At 64.3% G+C, this 20,077-nt stretch overlaps 1 protein-coding gene across 13 annotated transcripts in view; it reads right to left on the bottom strand.

The window, feature by feature from the left end:
* Positions 1 to 6,793: 6,793 nt before the first annotated feature.
* The window catches only part of OGFOD3 (2-oxoglutarate and iron dependent oxygenase domain containing 3), a 33,488-nt gene continuing 20,204 nt past the window's right edge, over positions 6,794 to 20,077 (bottom strand). For 9 of the 13 annotated variants that reach the window (XR_016224382.1, XR_016224381.1, XR_011383306.2 and 6 more), the window contains 2 exons: positions 16,220 to 16,343; positions 11,136 to 11,412 (listed from right to left, as the gene is read on the bottom strand). Coding sequence is in view for 7 of the 13 variants with exons in the window: in XM_070060080.2 (XP_069916181.1) it covers positions 11,276 to 11,412; positions 16,220 to 16,343 (261 nt within the window). In the remaining 6 variants the exon portion in view is untranslated. Of the gene's footprint in view, positions 7,440 to 11,135; positions 11,413 to 16,219; positions 16,344 to 20,077 lie in introns of those variants that run through there. The other 4 variants (XM_051838796.3, XM_051838798.3, XM_070060077.2 and 1 more) reach the window with 2 other exon arrangements.

Below are 20,077 nucleotides of genomic sequence, written 5' to 3'. Positions count from 1 at the left end.
TCCCCCGTGAGCCTGGCGTGGGGCGCTGGCAGGACTTCGGGGAGGGTCGGGCAGGAGGTGCACTCGGCAGCGGGACGGTGCCCTGCAGCCGGAAGGCAGGGTCTGCCCAGGGCCACAGAAGTGCAGGCGACCCCTGGGTGAGGTGGAGATGTGCACAAGGCAGCGCTGAGTCTGCTGGAGGGGGGGCTGGGGGGGCTGGGGCGGGCGTGGCCCCAGCCTGAGCTGAAGGGACCCTGCCCTGGCTCTGGGGCACAGCCTTCCCCCTCCCCAGCCAGAGCCAGAGCCTGATGCTGCCGTCCCTGGGGAGCGGCCAGGGTGAAACCAGGGATGTGAGAGCCGGAGCCGGGCCCGGGCTCTGTGGGTGCAGCTGGGGCGTCCCCGCCGGCACTGAGGCCCACTGGGGGCAGCCCTGGGCTGCAGGTCAGGGGCTTGGGGGACACTGAGCCAGTGTGCGTCCACACGCACCTGCGCCGGCCCCAGTGCGGTGCCTCCCGGAGCACCTGAGCCTGTGGGGCTGACAGGGACCGGCCAGATAGCCACGGCCCCCTCTCTGTGGCTGTCACCTCCCCAGCCAGGTCAGTGGCAGCAGCTCCAGCCAGAGTGACTCCCGTTCCCGGCCCCACCCCCCATGACCCCATGGCCTGAGTCAGAATGTGACCCAAGGGTCAGGTCCAGGAGTCGGCCCTGCAGCCCCAGCCCCGCCCTCAACCCCACTCAGAGCCAGTCACTGGTGGTGTCCAGGGGCAGCGGTGGACCCAGGGGACGAGCCCACAGGATGCGAGTGTGGCCACATTCCCAGAGCCATGGTCAGCGGAGGGGTCTGTGCCTGGCCCCATCAGCCAGGTCCTTGGGGGACTGAGGGCAGGCCACATGCCGCACGGCCATCGGGCAGAATGGCAGGAAGGAGGGAGTGGCTCAGGCACAGAGCGGAGCCGGAGTGAGGGCCTCCTGGGAGCTGTGGGGAAGTGGGGTGTGTGGAAGCCCTAAAAAGTCTTCCAAGGGGCTGGCGCCACGACTCACTAGGCTAATCCTCCGCCTGTGGCACTGGCACATCGGATTCTGTCCCGGTTGCCCCTCTTCCAGGCCAGCTCTCTGCTGTGGCCAGGGAGTGCAGTGGAGGATGGCCCAAGTGCTTGGGCCCTGCACCCCATGGGAGACCAGGAGAAGCACCTGGCTCCTGGCTTCGGATCAGCGCGGTGCCGGCCAAGGCAGCCACAGAGGGGTGAATCAACGGAAGGAAGACCTTTCTCTCTCTCTCTCTCACTGTCCACTCTGCCTGTCAAAAAAAAAAAAAAGTCTTCCAAGGACATGGGTGGCCTCAGGCTGGGGGTGGTGGGAGCTGGGGGGGGGAGGTGGGAGGTGACAGGTGGGGGCTGCAGGCGGGTGGGGGGCGGATGGGAGGTGGCAGGTGGGGACCTCAGGTTGTGGGGGCAGGTGAGGGCTGCAGGCGGGGGACTGGGGGGAGATGGCAGGTGGGGGCTGCAGGCGGGGGACTGGGGGGAGGTGGCAGGTGGGGGCTGCAGGTGGGGCCTGTGCGGCAGCCTGGGGCAGATCCTCTTCTTTTCCAGGTTGTGGCTCACTCAGCCACCCTCTGATTGGGTGAGCCCCACCCCCGTTCCCAGGTGGGCAGAGGTGACCCCGCCTACACGGCACCTGCTCTGTGAGGCCTGGATCAGCCTGGCCTGGCGCCACGGGCCCAGAGAGCGCCCCGCCCGGCTCGTGTCACCCGGAACTCTGCCCGCAGCCGGGTGGCCGCAGGCCTGGCGGTGCCTGCCCTGGACGCGTCTGAGAAACTGGAGGCGGCGTGGGCCGAGGCTGGCTTGCCTGTGCCGAGCGTGTGCCCCTGCCTCTGTGCTGGGCAGCCCTGTCGTCCAGTGGCGTCTCCCCACGCTGGGTAAAGTTGCTCTGAACCTGGGTGGCGTCCGTCTCCTGTCTCGGGCGGGTCCCAGGGGACAGCTGCTGCGCTGTTTGTGGGGACGCCTGCAGGAGCAGCCGGCTGTCACCTCCCTCCTGCCCCCAACACGTGTCCCCGTTTTTATAACAAGGAGCAGCTGTCCTGGGCGAGCCTGGGGCCCAGCGGGCAGCTCCGTGCCTGCAGTCGCCGCTCAGGGCCACTCCGGGCTGCGGGGCTTCAAGGCTCAGGACAAGAGGGTGTGGCAGCACACATGTGCACACGTGTGTCATATCACACCAGATATGCACGCGTGTCATGCTAACCATGCACAAGTACTCACATGCACAGTGCAAGCTTACCTCATATACACACACAATGCCACACGTGGCATGGGACCAAGTTTGCACATGTGTCACCAAGAACACGGGTGTTTCTATCAAATACATTACATGTATCATGAAACATGTGCACGTGTACTTACACAGCATGCCACACATACTACACACCACCACACACATACTACACACTACCACATACATACATCACACCACACACATACATCACACCACACACATACATCATACCACACACATACATCATACCAAGTCACACATGCACCACACCAAACATGTACGTGTGCCAGCACACAAGCTGTATTCCATCAGACTCACATGTATTGCACCACACATACATGTACACATACCACACGCCACGTACGCATCACACCATGTACACATCACACATGTACACCACATGCCACGTGCACACTCCACACACCACATACGTGCACACATGCACATCACACCACATGCATGTGCGTGCCCACACACCCCTTCCTCTGGGGATGGGCTGCTCCTCAAGGCTTCCCTGGCTCCTCGGGGGTCACGGGGGTGGCGCTCGGCCCCTCCCCCGCCCGGGGCTGCCGAGTTGTGGGCAGGGAACCCTCGCCGAGGCAGACGCCGCCTCCACGGCCGCAGGAGGAACTGAGACGGACAGGGAGGGCTCGCTGCGCCCCGGAGACACAGAGACTGACCCGGCGACGGGACTGCGTGCGCTCGCGGAGGGGAGGGCGGGGGGGCCATCGGCAGAGTCAGGGCCCAAAGCCCACCCCCGTGTCACCGGCCTGTGTCCAAACGCCTAGGGTTACAGTGGACGCTCCCGCTCGCCGGGGTTCTGGTCCCGCCTCCGGCCGTGCGTCTGGAGTCTGAGCCGGAGCCCAGGCAGCATGAGCTGAGGGTGCGCCTGCAGGTGGCCTGCAGGTGCCCACAGAGCCGTGGGTGCTGCTGCCTGGTGGGGCCCCAGGCCTGGGAGCACCCAGGGCAGAGCCCACTCCAGCCCTGGGCCTCACAGAGCCAGGGCAGCGGGCAGGGCTGCTGGTCCAGGGGCCCGGGGGGAACGAAGACCCTGATTTGCTGGGCCTGGGGGTTTCCCAGGACTCCAGGATCGGATGCTGACCCTGGGGCATCTGGGAGTAGCTCCCCAGACTGCTGGGACCGCCTGCCGAGCCAGGGAGAGAGAGGAAGCGTGGACAGCGGTGGGCAGGGCCCGAGGGAGACCCCAGGTGCCACCAGGGCCTCGGGAGGGGCTGTGGGAAGCAAGATATGACCCTGGTGCTGACCGTGCCACCGGGCGTCCTTGGCTAAGCCACAGAGCCACAAGGATGGAGGCCAAGGCTGGTACCCTGGCCACTCCCGGGCAGCCCCGAGCCTGGCTGCTCCCCACCCACGGCACTGAGCACTGTCCTGCATGTCCTGGGAAGCAGATTTTTAATTAATTAATTAATTAGAAAGAGTTGCAGAGAGAGGTAGAGCCAGAGAGAGAGGTCGGTCGGTCGGTCTTCCATCTGCTGGTTCACTCCCCAGATGGCTGCAGTGGCCGGAGCTGAGCTGACCTGAAGCCAGGAGCCAGGAGCTTCTTCTGGGTCTCCCACGCGGGTGCAGGGGCCCAAGGACTTGAGCCATCCTCCACTGCTTTCCCATGCACACCAGCAGGGAGCTGGATCAGAGGAGGAGCAGCTGGGATTAGAACTGCGGCCCACATGGGATGCTGGTCCTGCAGGTGGAGGATTAACCTAGCGCACCACGGTGCCGGGCCCGCAACACTCCATTTCTGAGTGCCTTCTGACCTGCTCCACGTGGCGCCTGGGTGGCTCCAATGCTCCCACCTGGGGACAGTGTTCACCCTCGGCCTCCTACTCTGGAGCTGCCAGTGGGCAGTCCTGGGGTGGCGTCCATGGACAGTCCTGGGGTGGCAGCTGGGGGCAGTCCTGGGGTGGCGTCCGTGGGCAGTCCTGGGGTGGCAGCCGTGGGCAGTCCTGGGGTGGCGTCCATGGACAGTCCTGGGGTGGCAGCTGGGGGCAGTCCTGGGGTGGCGTCCGTGGGCAGTCCTGGGGTGGTGTCCGTGGGCAGTCCTGGGGTGGCGTCTGTGGGCAGTCCTGGGGTGGCAGCCGTGGGCAGTCCTGGGGTGGTGTCCATGGGCAGTCCTGGGGTGGCAGCCTTGGGCAGTCCTGGGGTGGCAGCCGTGGGCAGTCCTGGGGTGGCAGCCGTGGGCAGTCCTGCCAGGACCGGCTGGGCAGGGTGTTGGGAGGCAGCTGCTCAGCACTGACCGCGGGGTGTGGAGAGAACTGGGAGGAAACCCCGTGGTTGCTCTAAAAGCCATCCGACAGCCAGAAAAGCAGAGGGACCAGGGCCTCCCAGGGTGCCCAGGGGTGGCCAAGGCCAAGGACCAGCACTGGGGACTGTGGCTGAGTCCCTAAGTCAAAGTGAAACCTGTATGAAATTTGTATGTATACACGAGATATAAAGTCAACAGAATGAAGAAAAATTGTGGGTGAATACACTTGTATTTCTAAAATAAGGGCAGGTGGGGGAGGGGTGGGGCCAGTGTGTGGCAGAGCAGGTCAAGCCTGCAGGGCCGGCATCCCACACGGGCGCCAGTTCAAGTCCCAGCTGCTCCTCTTCCCATCCAGCTCCCTGCTAATGCACCTGGGAAAGCAGCAGCGGACGGCCCAAGTGCTTGGGCGCCTGCACCCGCGTGGGAGACGTGGGTGGAGCTCCTGGCTCCTGGCTTCAGCCTGGCCCAGCCCTGGCTGCTGTGGCCATTTGGGGAACGAACCAACAGATGGGCGATCTCCCCTCCCTTCTCTGACCTTTGAAAACTCATTAATCAGAGGGAAAAAAGAGCCATGCCAGCCTGGGCGCACCTTGCTCAGGCGACGCCGTTTCCGGGACTTTATCCTGTGTTGAAAAACCAGAGCTGGGGGAAGACTCGTGTGCAAGGGCGCTCCCTTCAGCACTGCTCTGCTTTTGCTGACCTGACAGACAGGAGCGCCGGGCCGGGCGGAGCCGCGAGCAAGGACCTCGGCCCAGGTCTCCCAAGCAGGCGGCAAGAGCCACCGCTGCTGCCTCCTGCGTGTGTGCACCAGCCGGGGGCTGCGGCGGAGTCCAGCCCGGTGCTCGACGTGGGAGGCAGGTGTTGACCTCGAGACCCAGGCCAGCCCCCTGGGCTCTCCGCACACGTGCGTGGCGTGGATGGGTGTGTTTCCAGAGAGGCCAGTGGGAGGGTGGCTAGTGGGGTGCATCTGCAGGGGGACAGAGTGAGAGACTGCACAGCACACACGGCATAAAATACACAGCAAGCGATGCCTAACAAACATCAGGCCGCCACAGATGTCAGCGGAGAGGAGCGGGGGGAGGGGCCCTCGTCTCCTGCAAGAAAGAATTCAGGCAGGAGACAGCAGTGCGCAGCAGGTGCAGGGGTTAAGGGGGGAGGGCTCTCAGAACGCGAGTGCCCGCCTCACACTCAGCCTGGGCTTTCAGGGAAAGGGTCCAGTTCTTCCGCCATTCCTCCCCCCCCCTCCTCTTCCCCTCCCCCTCCCCCAGGACAAAGGGTTTGCTGATTATAAATCAGGAAAAATTCTCCCCCAGGTTTTCTACTCAGTGCTAGCAGACTGGGAGCTTCCCCTAGGGTGCCTGCCTTGGAGGAAGGATGTGGTTTTGTTTTCCTGCTCTGTGTTACCAGGCCAGGTAACCCATGTGGTGCTGAGGAGAGAGGGTTCTCCTAGGGAGCTTCCCCTGGGGGGAGGGCTGAGCCCAACTGCACGCTGTCAGGTCTGGGCAGGACTTTGCAGTGTGGACTACTAGGCTGCTGCTGAGGCTTTGCGTTCCTCTCCAGAGAAACTTCTCTGCTCCTCAGGCCCCTCTCACACACACAGGGCAGCTTCTAACTTCCTGCCTAACACGTGTGCATACCACATACATGGTGTGCACTAATGCATGACAAATACTGCCGATACACACTACATACATAACAAATAATACATAGCACACGCGCACCTGCTGCGTAATGCATACAATACACACTACGTAATAGAACAGGGGGGTGTGTGTGTGCGTGTGCACAGGTATGCACGTGTGTGCAGTGTGTGTGCGCTGTCCACATGGGAACTAAAGTTGGGTCTAGAGGTTTTCAGTGGTCAAGGGTGTTAGCTCTTGATGGAAAAAGTTTAGGGAATTTTCTTATAACTTTGTTCTTAGCCGGCACCGCGGCTCACTAGGCTAATCCTCTGCCTTGCGGCGCCGGCACACCAGGTTCTAGTCCTGGTTGGGGCGCCGGATTCTGTCCCGGTTGCCCCTCTTCCAGGCCAGCCCTCTGCTGTGGCCAGGGAGTGCAGTGGAGGATGGCCCAGGTGCTTGGGCCCTGCACCTCATGGGAGACCAGGAGAAGCACCTGGCTCCTGCCTTCGGATCAGCGTGGTGTGTTGTCTGCAGTGCGCCAGCCGTGGTGGCCATTGGGGGGTAAACCAACGGCAAAGGAAGACCTTTCTCTCTGTCTCTCTCTCTCACTGTCCACTCTGCCTGTCAAACAAACAAACAAAAAACAAAAAAACCCACAACTTTGTTCTTTTGGGTCTTTCTCAAATTTCTCCAACACCCACGCAGGGCTTCAGAATGCGAACTCATTCAGGTGTCTCAGGGCCTGAGCCCTCGCTTCCCAGGTGCCCACCTCCCCCTACCACGCCTCCCACAGGGGCCTGGGCCCCTTTGCTGCGTGAGTCCCCCAGTGGGCAGCCTGGCCGCCTGTGACCAGGGCAGGGGTGGGCAAACGGGGAGGCGGGACCTCTGCTCACTGACCGGACCTGTCCGAGCCCCAGCAGAGGACCTTGGCCAAAGTCCTCTCTGCCCGGGGGCTGCAAGCAAGGCAAGGTCCCGGCGGTTTCCGGCCGACCCCTGGGTTCCAGCTGGTTCTAGCTGGAATCGTCCACAGGATGGGGACCTGGAGATGCCCCAGGGACCTGCGGCCCAGGCTCTGTCCTGACAGCTCCGCTGCCCCGGTGGCCGTGTCCTGTCCGTCGCAGTCATGGATGGGACCCAGTGGCCTGCAGTCGTTTGTGTCTGGGTTTCACATGTGCCCACGCTGTGTCGGCCTCCGTGGGCCACTCCGGCTGCTCTGGGGCGTGCGCTGGGGGCACACAGGTCTGCTGCCCCTCGGCTGTGGCCGCCCTGGGGGCTTGGTCCGGCTGCCATGGAGTTCTGGTTTGAGTCTCCTGGTGAACCGTGGAGAGGAGCTGCTGGCAGGTGTTTCTTTTTGGCAGAAACCGTGCCAGCGCTGTCAACGTCCACCTGGCATGCACGGTGCTGCAGGTGCCTCCCGTAAGAGCCTAAGTGAGCTGGGGTCAAGGTTCTGTGTGGGCTCAGGTGGAGCTGGGGGCGGGGCGCGGGGCAGCCCAGGATGGGGCCTGCCGCAGGGGAGGGGCGGGCACCAGGCCCTGGGCCCCCCACGCCCACCCCACACCCCTGGGGGAGGCAGGGGGCGGCCGGGGCCCCGGTCAGGCCTGCAGAGGGCACAGCCCTGGCTGTGAACATGCATGGAGAGCGGGTGCCCGGCGGCGCTGACCAGCGTGAGGCCTGACGTCCAGGCACCCTCACGCCCCGGCCCGCCAGCAGGGCTGTCTCCTGGGGCAGTGGGCGTGGACGCCACCTCTCCCAGGCTGGCCTCGGGGGCCAGAGGACTTTTCCAGGCCCCTCCAAGCCCCCAGGAGAGTGAGCTGGCCCAGTCCAGGGCCCTGCAGGGTCCAGACTGTGGCTGCCCGGCTGTACCTGCCCGGAGGTGCCAAGGATGCACCAGGGCTGCCAGCGCCTGTCCCCGGGCTGCTGTGCCCCCGGCGGGTGGTCGTGCCCGTCTTTACAGGAACGCCCCTGGGGGCAGCGGACACCCTGCTGACCTGGCCTGGGAGCTCCGGACACTGCCCCACCAAGCAGGGCTGAGGTGGCGGAGGTGACGGCGCTCGCGGTTTGAGAGCTGAGCTGGCGCGGTCGGCCACAGCTGCAGAGCTGAGTCCCCAGAGCGCGGGGCCGTGTGTGCCCCCCCCCAGCCCAGGCAGCTTGGCCTTTGTGAATTCCAGACGGATGACGGCAGGGCAGGAGGCCGGGCTGCCAGCAGCCAGCGGCCAGCGGTCACGCACTCCAGACTTGGGCCTCTCCCAGGCCTGTAGGGAGGCCAGCTCCATGCTGGGGTCAGGGGAGGCCAGTTCTCCCAGGACACACCCAGGCCCCAGAGGAGTGATGGCCTCCAGGTTGCCTGGGACAGGTGCAGGGGCCGGAGCTGGCCCCAGGCTGCTTCTCCCTCCTAGGGCTGTGGACGCCGAGGCCGGGTGCCAGGGGAGGTGGGAGGAGGCAGCCTTGCAGTCAGTCCCTAGAACTCCAGCCCGTCTCGGCTCTGCCCCCACATGGGCTCCACCCGCAGAGCCACCCCCAGCTCTGCTGGCCTGGGGCGCAACTCAGCACCTGGAGGCAGCTCAGAGGGTCACCTCCTGGGGAGCCCCCACCCCCTTTCCACCCTGCCCTTTGGCCCCTAGGCCCTGGGGATTGGCTGGGGAGCCTCTCTGGGTGGCCCCTCGGCTGAGCCCACAGCCTTTGCCCCTGCTCCCTTCACAGCTAAGGGACTGGGCTCCAGGGGACACTTTTGTAGGGCGCTGGGCGAGGCGGCCGGCTGTCCAGGCAGCCTTGACCGTGCCAGGCCTCTGAGCCTTTGGTGGCCAGAGGTGTGCCCGTGGCACTGCTGAGACCCAGGGTCCGTCTTATCCCAGGACTGGGTGTCCACTCTGTACTCCTGGGCAGAGCCAGCTGCCCCAACCTCAACTCCTCTGGGGGCTGAAGACCAGGACGGGGCTGTCTCAGGCCTGGGGGGCAGGCTCCCTCCCTTTGTGCCCTCAGCCTCTGCCCATGGCCGCGGGCTCTGCCCCCTGCATGCCAGGCTGGGCACAGGCAGCCAGAGGCCAGCACCCTCCTCCAGCTGGACCCACGTGGGGTGGGCACGGTTTCAGGGAGGTGCTGGTGAGGGGTCTGGGCTCTGCTCTGACAGGTCAGGTGGGAGCAGCTTACAAGGTCGGCCCCCAGCCCAGCCTGGGATTGGCCTTGGGAGACAGGGGATGGGGCCCGCTGTGTGGCCCCCACCTGTGCTGGGGCCCCTCCCCCTGCAGCCCTCAAGCAGGTAAAGGGGGCGTCTCTGCCTTGGGAGAGCCAGGGTCAGGCAGGCCTTGGGGAGGGCGGCAGTGTGGGGACCGGGGTGGCACTCGTCCTCCCCTCCCAGGACAGCAGGTGCAGGGCAGGGCCGGGCCTGGGAGCCATGGGATGGGGATGACCATGACCCCAGTGCTGCCTCTCAGGAGTGGAGGTGGCCCCAGTCCCCCACCTCTATCAGGGTCTGGAGCCGAGCTGAGCCTCAGGGCAGTGTGTGGGCCCTGAGTGTAGCCCAGGCTGAGGGCCCAGCTGCTCTGCCCACACCACAGCAATCCCCCCATGGAAACTTCCAGCAACAAACTGCGTCTTCCAAACAGTTTTCCCCTGGAGCCCCCACAGCCCCGCGAGGGTGCACAGAGCAAGGGGAGCCCACAACCAGCTCCAGGCCGCTCCTGCCTCAGGGGCCTCCAGGCTTCCTGGGGGTTTCAAAAGAACTTACTTGCTCATCTGGAAGGCAGAGGGACGGAGACGGAGAGACAGGGGTCTGCCACCTGCTGGTTCCGTCCCAGGTGGCCACAAGGGCCATAGCCAGGGCCAGGCCAGGCTGAAGCCAGGGTCCAGGAGCTCCACATGGGTGGCAGGGGCCCAAGGGCCTGCGCCTCCCAGGGAGCACGCGTGGAGCAGAGCTGGAACTCCGATCGGGGCGTGGGCGTCCCAAGCGGCGCTGTAACCACTGTGCCCCAGAAACGTGAGGGGCCACAGACGGCCAGGGGTGCTGGCCTGTGGGCCGAACAGGCGCCAGCCAGCAGGGCGACCTGTCCTTGGGCTGCACCTGAGGCAGTGGCCCCGACCTCGGATGAACGCCGGAAGCGGACCGGTCCGGCCCTCGCACGAGCTTCTGCTCAGACGTGTATTGGGATGGCGACCACGTCAGCACCGTCCTCTGCCAGCACGGCACGCACGACCATGACGCTGACCCCCGCCCTGCGGGCTCTTCCTGGCCCAACACTCCTCGGTAAGCGCTCGGGGTCCGGGGTGACTGGACTTGCTACCGGCCAGGTCCCCCGAGCCTGTCTTCTGTTCTGTCTTCACTCCTTCTGCCAGGGGAGAACCTCCCTCACTTCCCGGGCAGTGGCCTCCTCGGGTCCTAGGCACCTGCGGCAGGTCTGTGTCCGCAGGCCACTTGTCCCTGCTGGCTGGGCGGAGGAGGACGGGAGGGCCAGCACGAGAACCTGGCTCTCGCAGCCACGTACAGAGCTCCAACTCCAAACCCCAGCGCCGCTGCCCGGGCCGGGAGCCAGGCTGGGTGGACGAGCCCCCCCCCCCCCCCCACAGGCCGCCCTGCCCGGCTCCCCCAGCTGGTCCCTTCTGTCCTCGGACCACTACTCCCGTGTGCAAGGCAGGGGAGAGACCAGGACGAGCAGGGGAGCCAGCCGAGCCTCGGCAGGCAGGGAGCCCACGGGAGCCGGGAACAGCAGTTCTGGGCGAGAACCCAGTCGGCTGGTGGAGGCGCAGGGCTGGGCAGCATGGCCGACTGGTGCCCAGGTCGTCTCGGTGGGCAGCCTTGGGTGTGCGCTCAGAGCTGCCGGGACGCTGGAACTCCGGCCCCGCCTGGAAGCCCCAGGCCCCCTCGCCCCAAGGTGGTGCAGCGTGCGGATCCTGCACACCCCGACACAGGCCGGGCCCAGCCGCGGAGGCCTCTACCTGCCCACAGTGCAGGAGAGAGGAGCGCGTGCGGTACCAGAGGCCGAGGCAGGCACAGACCCCTGGGAGGCAACAGGCTGGCTCCCTTAATTTATTCACAGATGAAGACCAAGTCATCAGCAAGTCGGACCCTGGCTAAGGCACCGTGTGCGGTGGGACTGGCGCACCGGAGGGCACGGCTTCCCCAGGCGCCCTCCTGGCGCCCAGCCTGGCCCGGCTACGTGAAGGCGGGGTCGGCGATGCTGTGGTCGGGGTTGCAGGTGAAGGCGATGGTGACGGCGTAGCGGGTGCCCCAGCGGACCTTCTCCACGCGGTGCAGGTTCTCAGACCCGGACGTGAAGAAGGAGACCCGGCCTGGGGGGGGAGCCAGGGAGGGAGAGGTGACGCAAGCTGGGGCGGGAACTGGAGCTGCAGCAGGGGAGCGGTGGGAGCAACAGCCCTCCCCGCACGGAGCGGGGCCGCAGGGCCCCCAGAGCCCCCACAGACAGGACAGCACGCAGCCCCTGACGCCCAGCTCCCATCCAGGGGAGGAGATGGGAAGTGGCCCCTTCCGAGGCCCCGGGAGAGCTCCACCCACGTCAGGTGGGGGGCGGGAGCCTTCCTGTCTGAAAGGAGGGAACGCAGCGGGGGGGGGGGGGGGGGACCCGCACAACGTCATGGCCTTCCTGTCTGAAAGGAGGGAACGCAGCCCGGGGCTGTCCTGCGCTGCCTGCAGCCAGCGAGCGGAGGCTCGGGAGCTCAGAGCCGCCTCGCGGCAGGCACGGGCACGGTGCCCTTGGGTTCCTGCCTGCCAAACCCTGGACGCTGGAAGCTCGCCCCGGCACCCAGGACCTCAGCCCCCGACGCTGACCGCTTCTGCTTCCGCACGGCACGCAGAAGAGAAAAACACAGAAGGTGGGCCCAGGGCAGCGCAGTGACCCCGGGACGCGGCAAGGGCTCAGGCCGCATCGTGGCACTTCACGCATTCCAGACACAACACGAGCCCCAGACGCGCCCGGGCAGGCTTTCCGCAGACGCTACCAAGCTGATTGGGAAAGACGTGTGAAGGCAGGAGAGAAAGCTGCCCAACCAAATGACAGGAGGAACAAGCAGCGGCCGGCGCCGTGGCGTAGTGGGCTAAGCCTCGGCCTGTGGTGCCAGCATCCCATATGGGCACAGGTTCGAGTCCTAGCTGCTCCACTTCCGATCCAGCTCTCTGCTGTGGCCTGGGAAAGCAGCAGAAGATGGCCCAAGTCCTTGGGCCCCTGCACCACGTGGGAGACCTGGAGGAAGCTCCTGGCTCCTGGCTTCGGATCAGCCCAGCTCTGGCCGTTGTAGCCATTTGGGGAGTGAACCAGCGGATGGAAGTCCTCTCTCTCTCTCTCTGCCTTTCAAATAAATAAATCTTAAAAAAAAAAAAAAAAAAACAAAAAAAAAAAAAAACAAGCAACACTGATGCCACCTATTTTTAGGACTTTTGCCAGAGCTGCAGTAAAGGTGTTGGCTAGCGTGTACCCATGCAGAGACACACACCGGCACGGCCTGGGGATGCGCCCCACTGCAGGCTGAGAGCACAGGGGACAGGCGGTCAGGGCCCTGACCTCACACCACACCCCCCAGAGTGGACCGAGGGGTAAAAGCTAAACCACAGTCTCTAGACGTAAATGCAGGAGAAAATCTCTCCGACCTCGGGGTGGGGAGGGACTCCTCAGGCAGGACCCAAAGCACCAAGCCTAAGATGACAACAGTAAGCAGAGCTTCCGGAGGGTTTTCAGTGTTTTGCTTCTCTCTCGTCAGATGCGACCACTGGGGTAGGCACTGGCCTAACAGCTGAGGCCCACATCCCACACTGGAGTTCCCGGGTTCGAGTCCCGACTGTTCCCAATCCAGCTCCCTGCTCGGGCGCACCCTGCGAGGCAGCAGGAGACATCAGGAAGCTGGGCTCCAGCCCCGCGTGTGGACACCTGGACGGAGCTCCCGCCTGCTGGCTTCTGCCTGACCCAGCCCCAGCTGCTGCAGGCACTCAGGGAGCGAACCAGCGGATGGGATCGCTTTTCCTTTCTGTCTGCCTCCCAAAGAAATACATAAATAAATAATTTCAAACAATCGTGCAATTAAGCAAATTAAAAAGATGGGGCCGGCGCTGTGGCACAGCAGATAAAGCTGCCGCCTGCAGTGCCAGCATCCCATAGGGACGTCGGTTTGAGTCCCGGCTGCTCCACTTCAATCCAGCTCTCTGCTGTGGCCTGGGAAGATGGCCCAAGTCCCTGGGCCCCTGCACCCATGTGGGAGACCAGGAAGAAGCTCCTGGCTCCTGGCTTTGGGTCGGCCCAGCTCTGGCCATTGCGGCCATTTTGAGAGGAGTGAACCAGCAGATGGAAGACCTCTCTCTCCCTCTCTCTCTCTGCCTCTGCCTCTCTGTAACTCTGCCTTTCAAACAAAAAAATAAATCTTAAAAAAAAAAAAAGAAAATTAAAAGGCAAAATCCAGATATCAGGAGGCAGCATCTGAAAAACCCACGCCCACGAGGGCCTTTAATCCACAGGAGGAAGACTCACAGGAGACGGGAGAGGCCCCAGACGCGGCTGCTGAGGTGGCAGAGGCACCCCGGCGTCAGAAATCCAACTGCAAGGCCCCTGCCCCACACGCGGCAGCCCCGAGAGCCCCGCAGTCCTGGGCCCCCAGGTGTGGCCTGGGCCTAGCGGCTCCCCCGAGGCACACAGTGGACCACAGGTGTGGGGACCACTTCTGGGATCAGGGCACAGAGCCCACGGCTTCCGTCTCCCTCACTCTCCTGCTCTGAGGAGCCGCTGCTGGCCGGGAGGTGCAGAGAGACCCTTGGGACGGCCTAGGAGGCCCCCAGCAAACAGCCCACGGGTGCAGGGTCCTGCCGACCATGTGCGCGAGCCTGGGAGCCCCTGACAGGGCTCAGCTAGGCCACGCCGACTCCTGACCCACGGGTGCAGGGTCCTGCCGACCATGTGCGTGAGCCTGGGAGCCCCTGACAGGGCTCAGCTAGGCCACGCCGACTCCTGACCCACGGGTGCAGGGTCCTGCCGACCATGTGCGTGAGCCTGGGAGCCCCTGACAGGGCTCAGCTAGGCCACGCCGACTCCTGACCCACGGGTGCAGGGTCCTGCTGACCACGTGCGCGAGCCTGGGAGCCCCTGACAGGGCTCAGCTAGGCCACGCCGACTCCTGACCCACGGGTGCAGGGTCCTGCCGACCACGTGCGCGAGCCTGGGAGCCCCTGACAGGGCTCAGCTAGGCCACGCCGACTCCTGACCCACGGGTGCAGGGTCCTGCCGACCATGTGCGTGAGCCTGGGAGCCCCTGAGAGGGGGCTCAGCTAGGCCACGCCGACTCCTGACCCACGGGTGCAGGGTCCTGCCGACCACGTGCGCGAGCCTGGGAGCCCCTGAGAGGGGGCTCAGCTAGGCCACGCCGACTCCTGACCCACGGGTGCAGGGTCCTGCCGACCACGTGCGCGAGCCTGGGAGCCCCTGACAGGGCTCAGCTAGGCCACGCCGACTCCTGACCCACGGGTGCAGGGTCCTGCCGACCATGTGCGTGAGCCTGGGAGCCCCTGAGAGGGGGCTCAGCTAGGCCACGCCGACTCCTGACCCACGGGTGCAGGGTCCTGCCGACCACGTGCGCGAGCCTGGGAGCCCCTGAGAGGGGGCTCAGCTAGGCCACGCCGACTCCTGACCCACGGGTGCAGGGTCCTGCCGACCACGTGCGCGAGCCTGGGAGCCCCTGACAGGGCTCAGCTAGGCCACGCCGACTCCTGACCCACGGGTGCAGGGTCCTGCCGACCACGTGCGCGAGCCTGGGAGCCCCTGAGAGGGGGCTCAGCTAGGCCACGCCGACTCCTGACCCACGGGTGCAGGGTCCTGCCGACCACGTGCGCGAGCCTGGGAGCCCCTGAGAGGGCTCAGCTAGGCCACGCCGACTCCTGACCCACGGGAACCCGAGGAAGGATGCCCCGGTTGTGTCCTGGGGCAACAGGTGACTGACCCCCTCGGGCGCTGGAACTCGACAGACACCAGCAGGTGCCGAGGAACTGGACACCCACCAGGCTGCCCACAAGCCCCTTGGGGGGCTAACCGAGAGGAAAACCTGGCCACAGGACAAGGACAGTGGCTAACGCGGCGGGCCTGGGCTGACCACACCTACCCCGCTCCTGGGAGGTGGCTCCCAGCCCTCCGGACGCCCTGCCTGGCAGCAGTCTCTCTGCCCGAGGGCCTCTGCTCCACAGAGGCAGCGGTGTCCCCAGCTCTCCACACCTCGGCCTCCTGCCTCCACCCCTTCCAGTGCCAGCCTCAGGGTGGGGACGCGCTCAGCTGTTCCAAATCCTTCCATGCCTTTTGATTTAAAAGCCAAGTCCCTGCCTGATACGGACAGCTCGGAGGACGCCATGGCCAGCAGGTGTTGTGGACCAGCTGACATGGACAGCCCCATTGGCCAGGCTGGACCTGGCGGGGGGACACAGGGCTGGAGGAGCAGGGTGGCAGGTGAGGCGTGGTCCCAACGGTGCTCGGGCCACGGCCAAGAGTCCAGTTTCTGTCTGTGAGGCTTAGCTGGGCTGGGCTGGGCTGGGGCTGTACTTCAGGGAGGCCCGAGCCCGAGCCCTGGGCACCGCAGGGCTGCGTGGCAGGCAGGCCTCTCAGGACGCTGCTGCCTGCGACACCGACGATGGGCAGGGAGCCTCATCTAACCCTGAGCTTCCAGGCTCCTCGGAGAAGGGCTCAGAGCTGCAGCACCACAAGGAGGGACGGAGGGGCCCCTGGACGTCAAGGTGACGTCCAGGGGCCCGGGGCAGGCTGAAGACCATCACGGCTCAGCCGCCACCCGTGAGGAGCTCAGCAGAACGGGACACGGCGGCCAGCAGTGGACCCAGGCAGACACTTGGCCTGGGCCGGACACAAGTCTCCACCAGGTCTGGCACACAGTGGGCCTCCACCAGGTCTGGCACACAGTGGGTCTCCACCAGGTCTGGCACACAGTGGGCCTCCACCAGGTCTGGCACACAGTGGGTCTCCACCAGGTCTGGCACACAGCGGGCCTCCACCAGGTCTGGCACACAGTGGGCCTCCACCAGGTCTGGCACACAGTGGGTCTCCACCAGGTCTGGCACACAGTGGGTCTCCACCCCCCGCCCCACAGCGTGTGCGCGTCCCACCTGCTCGTGGCTCCACCGTCTTGTTGGCCCCTTCCTCCACGAACACGAAGCGCCCTCCACCGAAGTCCTCCAGGTAGTCGGAGAGGTACAGCAGTGAGGTGTAGTCGAAGGAGCCGTAGGTCACCTGCGGCAGAGCCGGGAGCAGCGGTCAGACCCCACCCGACCGTGCGCTTGTGAGGGCGGCCCCTCGGCTAATAAACAGACGTGCACCTGCGTCCAGAGGGGGCCCCGGATCCTTCACAGCTCGGGGAGACAGTGGAGCCCTGGGCTCACGCCTCTCCCCCGGCACTCCCCGCCCAGCTGCCTGGGTGAGCAGGTGTTTGGCACAGGTGTCGAGCCACTGCCCGCACGCCCCATCCCAGGTGTGTCTGGCTCATGTCCCGGCTCCCTCACCCCTGGCTCAGCTCCCAACAGGCGACGGTTCACATACCTGTGCCCCTGCCACCCACATGGGAGACCCAGATGGAGTTCTGGTCACCCGGCTTCAGCCTGGGCCAGCCTGGCTGTTGGGGCATTTGGGGAGTGAACCAGCAGGTGCAAGATCTGTGTGTGTGTGTGCCTCACCAATAAACTTTTTTTTTAAAAATATCTATTCATTTTCACTTACAGGGCCAGGCCAAAGTCAGGAGCCAGGAGCTTCCTCTGGTCTCCCATGCGGGTGCAGGGACCCAGAGTCTTGGGCCATCTTCTGCTTTCCCAGGCCACAGCAGGGAGCTGGATCAGAGCAGAGCCGCCGGGACTCAAGGCGGCGTCCATTTGGGATGCTGGCGGCACAGGCCACTGCCCAGGCATTGTTTTTAATTGAGGTAAAATGTGAACGACAGAAAGTCTACCACCCTAACCGCCTGTCAGTGCACAGGACCTCCTGACAGGATGGGATTAAAAAACCAAATTTTGGTGCAAAAATATCTGCTGTCCATTCATGGCTCTTTCACCACTTCCCGTGGACGCGCGGTGGAGCTGCCGTCACCACCACCTCTAGAACCTTCTCCCACCCCTGCTCCCCACCCCAGCACATCAGGCCGCACGCTGGGGGCAGGGGCTGCTTCGCTGCCTGGCTCCGCGGTCGCCAGCACTGGGGGAGGGGCCCCACCAAAGCCAGCGAGTGCCCAGTCTTGAGCAGGGTGAGAGCCACACGGTGATGGAGCCGACGGAGCCGACTGGGAGCCGGACCTGGGGCCCCAGCGCAGCTGAGCTGGGGGACTCAAGTGCACTGCCCACGCCAGGGCCCGGTGTCGCTCCCCCTCTTCGTGGAGGAACGACACAGGACCCTGCGCTGTTCTTTCGTCTGCTCGGCCCTCCCCGGGTTTGCTGCTGGTTCTTCCCGGGTTGGCTACTGTCCCTTCCACCTCCGTGGAAGGGCGGTTCCCCCTGGCCACATTCCCCACTTCCGCAGGGGAGCGGCACTCCGCCGGCCGGCTCTCTCGGGGGCTGCACAGGTGTTCCCCTTAGATGTTCCTGGTGCATGTTGTCTCTCTCCTCCTTTATAGTCCTCTTCCACCAATCCCAACTCGGCTGCCCACACGCCGAGCACGCTGCTCTCCAATCAGGAGCAAGTCCTACAGTTTATTGGTTGAACTGGAGGCAGCTGTGTAGAAGCTGTTTTCTTCTCTCCCAGCGCCATATTGTGGGAGAGCAGATGCATAGAATAAGTCTTAATTCCAGTAACTTAGTCCAGTCCGGATTGCTCCCCACAGCCCGGCACTCACCCAGCACCGGCGCTGCTCTACTCCACCGCACACGGCGGGCGGCAGGAAGGCCGGGGGCGGCTGCACTCTGAGGCCCCAGCTCAGCCCCAGGGGGCCGGGCTCCTGATCACAGGGGCTTCCAGAAAGCCTCCCACACAGGAACCGCTGCCCACGCTCTGCTGTGGAGGCCCAGAGTAAGGCACACGGCAAGAGAGCCGAGGGCCAGGCATTTGGCACTATGGTTCGTACCATGAGGTACCATGAGGGCCTGGGGCCGGCACTGTGGTGTAGCGGGTAAAGCTGCCACCTGCAGTGCTGGCATCCCATATGGGCTCTGGTTTGAGTCCTGGCTGCTCCACTTCTGATCCAGCTCTCTGCTGTGGCCTGGGAAAGCAGTGGAAGATGGCCCAAGCCCTTGGACCCCTGCACCGGCGTGGGAGACCCGGAAGAAGCTCCTGGCTCCTGGCTTCGGGTCGGCTCAGCTCCAGTTGTTGTGGTCATTTGGGGAATGAACCAGTGGATGAAGACCTCTCTCTCTCTCCCTCTCTCTCTCTCTGTAACCCTGCCTCTCACATAAATAACATCTTAATTTTTTTTTTGACAGGCAGAGTGGACAGTGAGAGAGAGAGACAGACAGAGAGAAAGGTCTTCCTTTTGCCGTTGGTTCACCCTCCAATGGCCGCCGCGGCCGGCGCGCTGCAGCCAGCGCACTGCGCTGATCCGATGGCAGGAACCAGGTGCTTCTCCTGGTCTCCCATGGGGTGCAGGGACCAAGCACTTGGGCCATCCTCCACTGCACTCCCGGGCCATAGCAGTGAGCTGGCCTGGAAGAGGGGCAACCGGGACAGAATCCGGCGCCTCGACCGGGACTAGAACCCAGTGTGCCGGCGCCGCAAGGCGGAGGATTAGCCTAGTGAGCCGCGGCGCCGGCCAATAACATCTTTTTTTTTTTTTTGGACAGGCAGAGTGGACAGTGAGAGAGAGAGACAGAGAGAAAGGTCTTCCTTTGCCGTTGGTTCACCCTCAATGGCCGCCGCGGCCGGCGCACCGCGCTTATCCGATGGCAGGAGCCAGGAGCCAGGTGCTTTTCCTGGTCTCCCATGGGGTGCAGGGCCCAAGCACCTGGGCCATCCTCCACTGCACTCCCTGGCCACAGCAGAGGGCTGGCCTGGAAGAGGGGCAACCGGGACAGAATCCGGCGCCCCGACCGGGACTAGAACCCGGTGTGCCGGCGCCGCAAGGCGGAGGATTAGCCTAGTGAGCTGCGGCGCCGGCCCGGCCAATAACATCTTAAAGATACTCAAGGGACGCTCGGCTCCCATATCAGAGTCCTGGCTCTGGTTCTGCCTCCAGCACCCTGGGAGACGGCAGTGCTGGCGCAGGCAGCTGGGTCCCCGACACCCACAAGGGAGACCAGGAGGGAGTTCCTGGCTCCTGGCCCCAGCCTGGCGCACTCTGGCTGTCATGGACACCAGGGAGTGAACCAGCAGATGGGAAACCTCTGTCTCTCTGCCTCTCTATGAAAATGTCAGAAAGTGTTCACTGAAAATGAATACTTTTTATAAAGGATTTTATTTATTTATTTTTATTATTGGAGAACTATTTTTTAAGATTTATCTATTTGAAAGGCAGAGTTACAGAGACAGAGAGAGAACGAGGTCTTCTATCCACTGGTTCACTTCCCAAATGGGCAGAGCTGAGCTGATCCAAAGCCAGGAGCCAGGAGCTTCGAACCAGTGCCCATACGCGCTGCCCGTGGTGGCTTAACTCACTACGCCACAGTGCTAGCCCCAAGAGTAGAAAAAGAGGGAAAGAAAAAGAGAGGGAGGTGGAGAGGGCAGGGAGGAGACGGAGAGCGAACTTTCGGGTCCCTGTTTTGCACTGGGCTGACAGGCAGCTGAATGCTTGCTTGGGTGTGAGGGTGACCTGGTGTGCATGAGGGGACCCCCACCCCGTGCGTGACCCGCCAGCAGCTCCCCCAGAAGGCTCAGGGCCGAGCTGCCTCGTCCCCCCAGCTCTCCATGAAGTGAGCTGGAGCGAGGTTTGGGCGTTCCGCCCTGGAAGCTCCCATACTGGGCTGGTTTATCACAGACCGGCTATTCGAACGCCCACTTAGCTGCAGGGACAGACACCACGCTGGGAGTCTGACTATTCAGTGAGCAGAGCCTGG

The sequence above is a fragment of the Oryctolagus cuniculus genome, chromosome 17, assembly GCF_051225735.1.
Source record: "Oryctolagus cuniculus isolate XC-2025 breed Fujian yellow rabbit chromosome 17, ASM5122573v1, whole genome shotgun sequence".
NCBI lineage: Eukaryota > Metazoa > Chordata > Mammalia > Lagomorpha > Leporidae > Oryctolagus > Oryctolagus cuniculus.
Note: the sequence above shows the minus strand (reverse complement) of the source record. Positions and strands in the feature narration are given on the sequence as shown.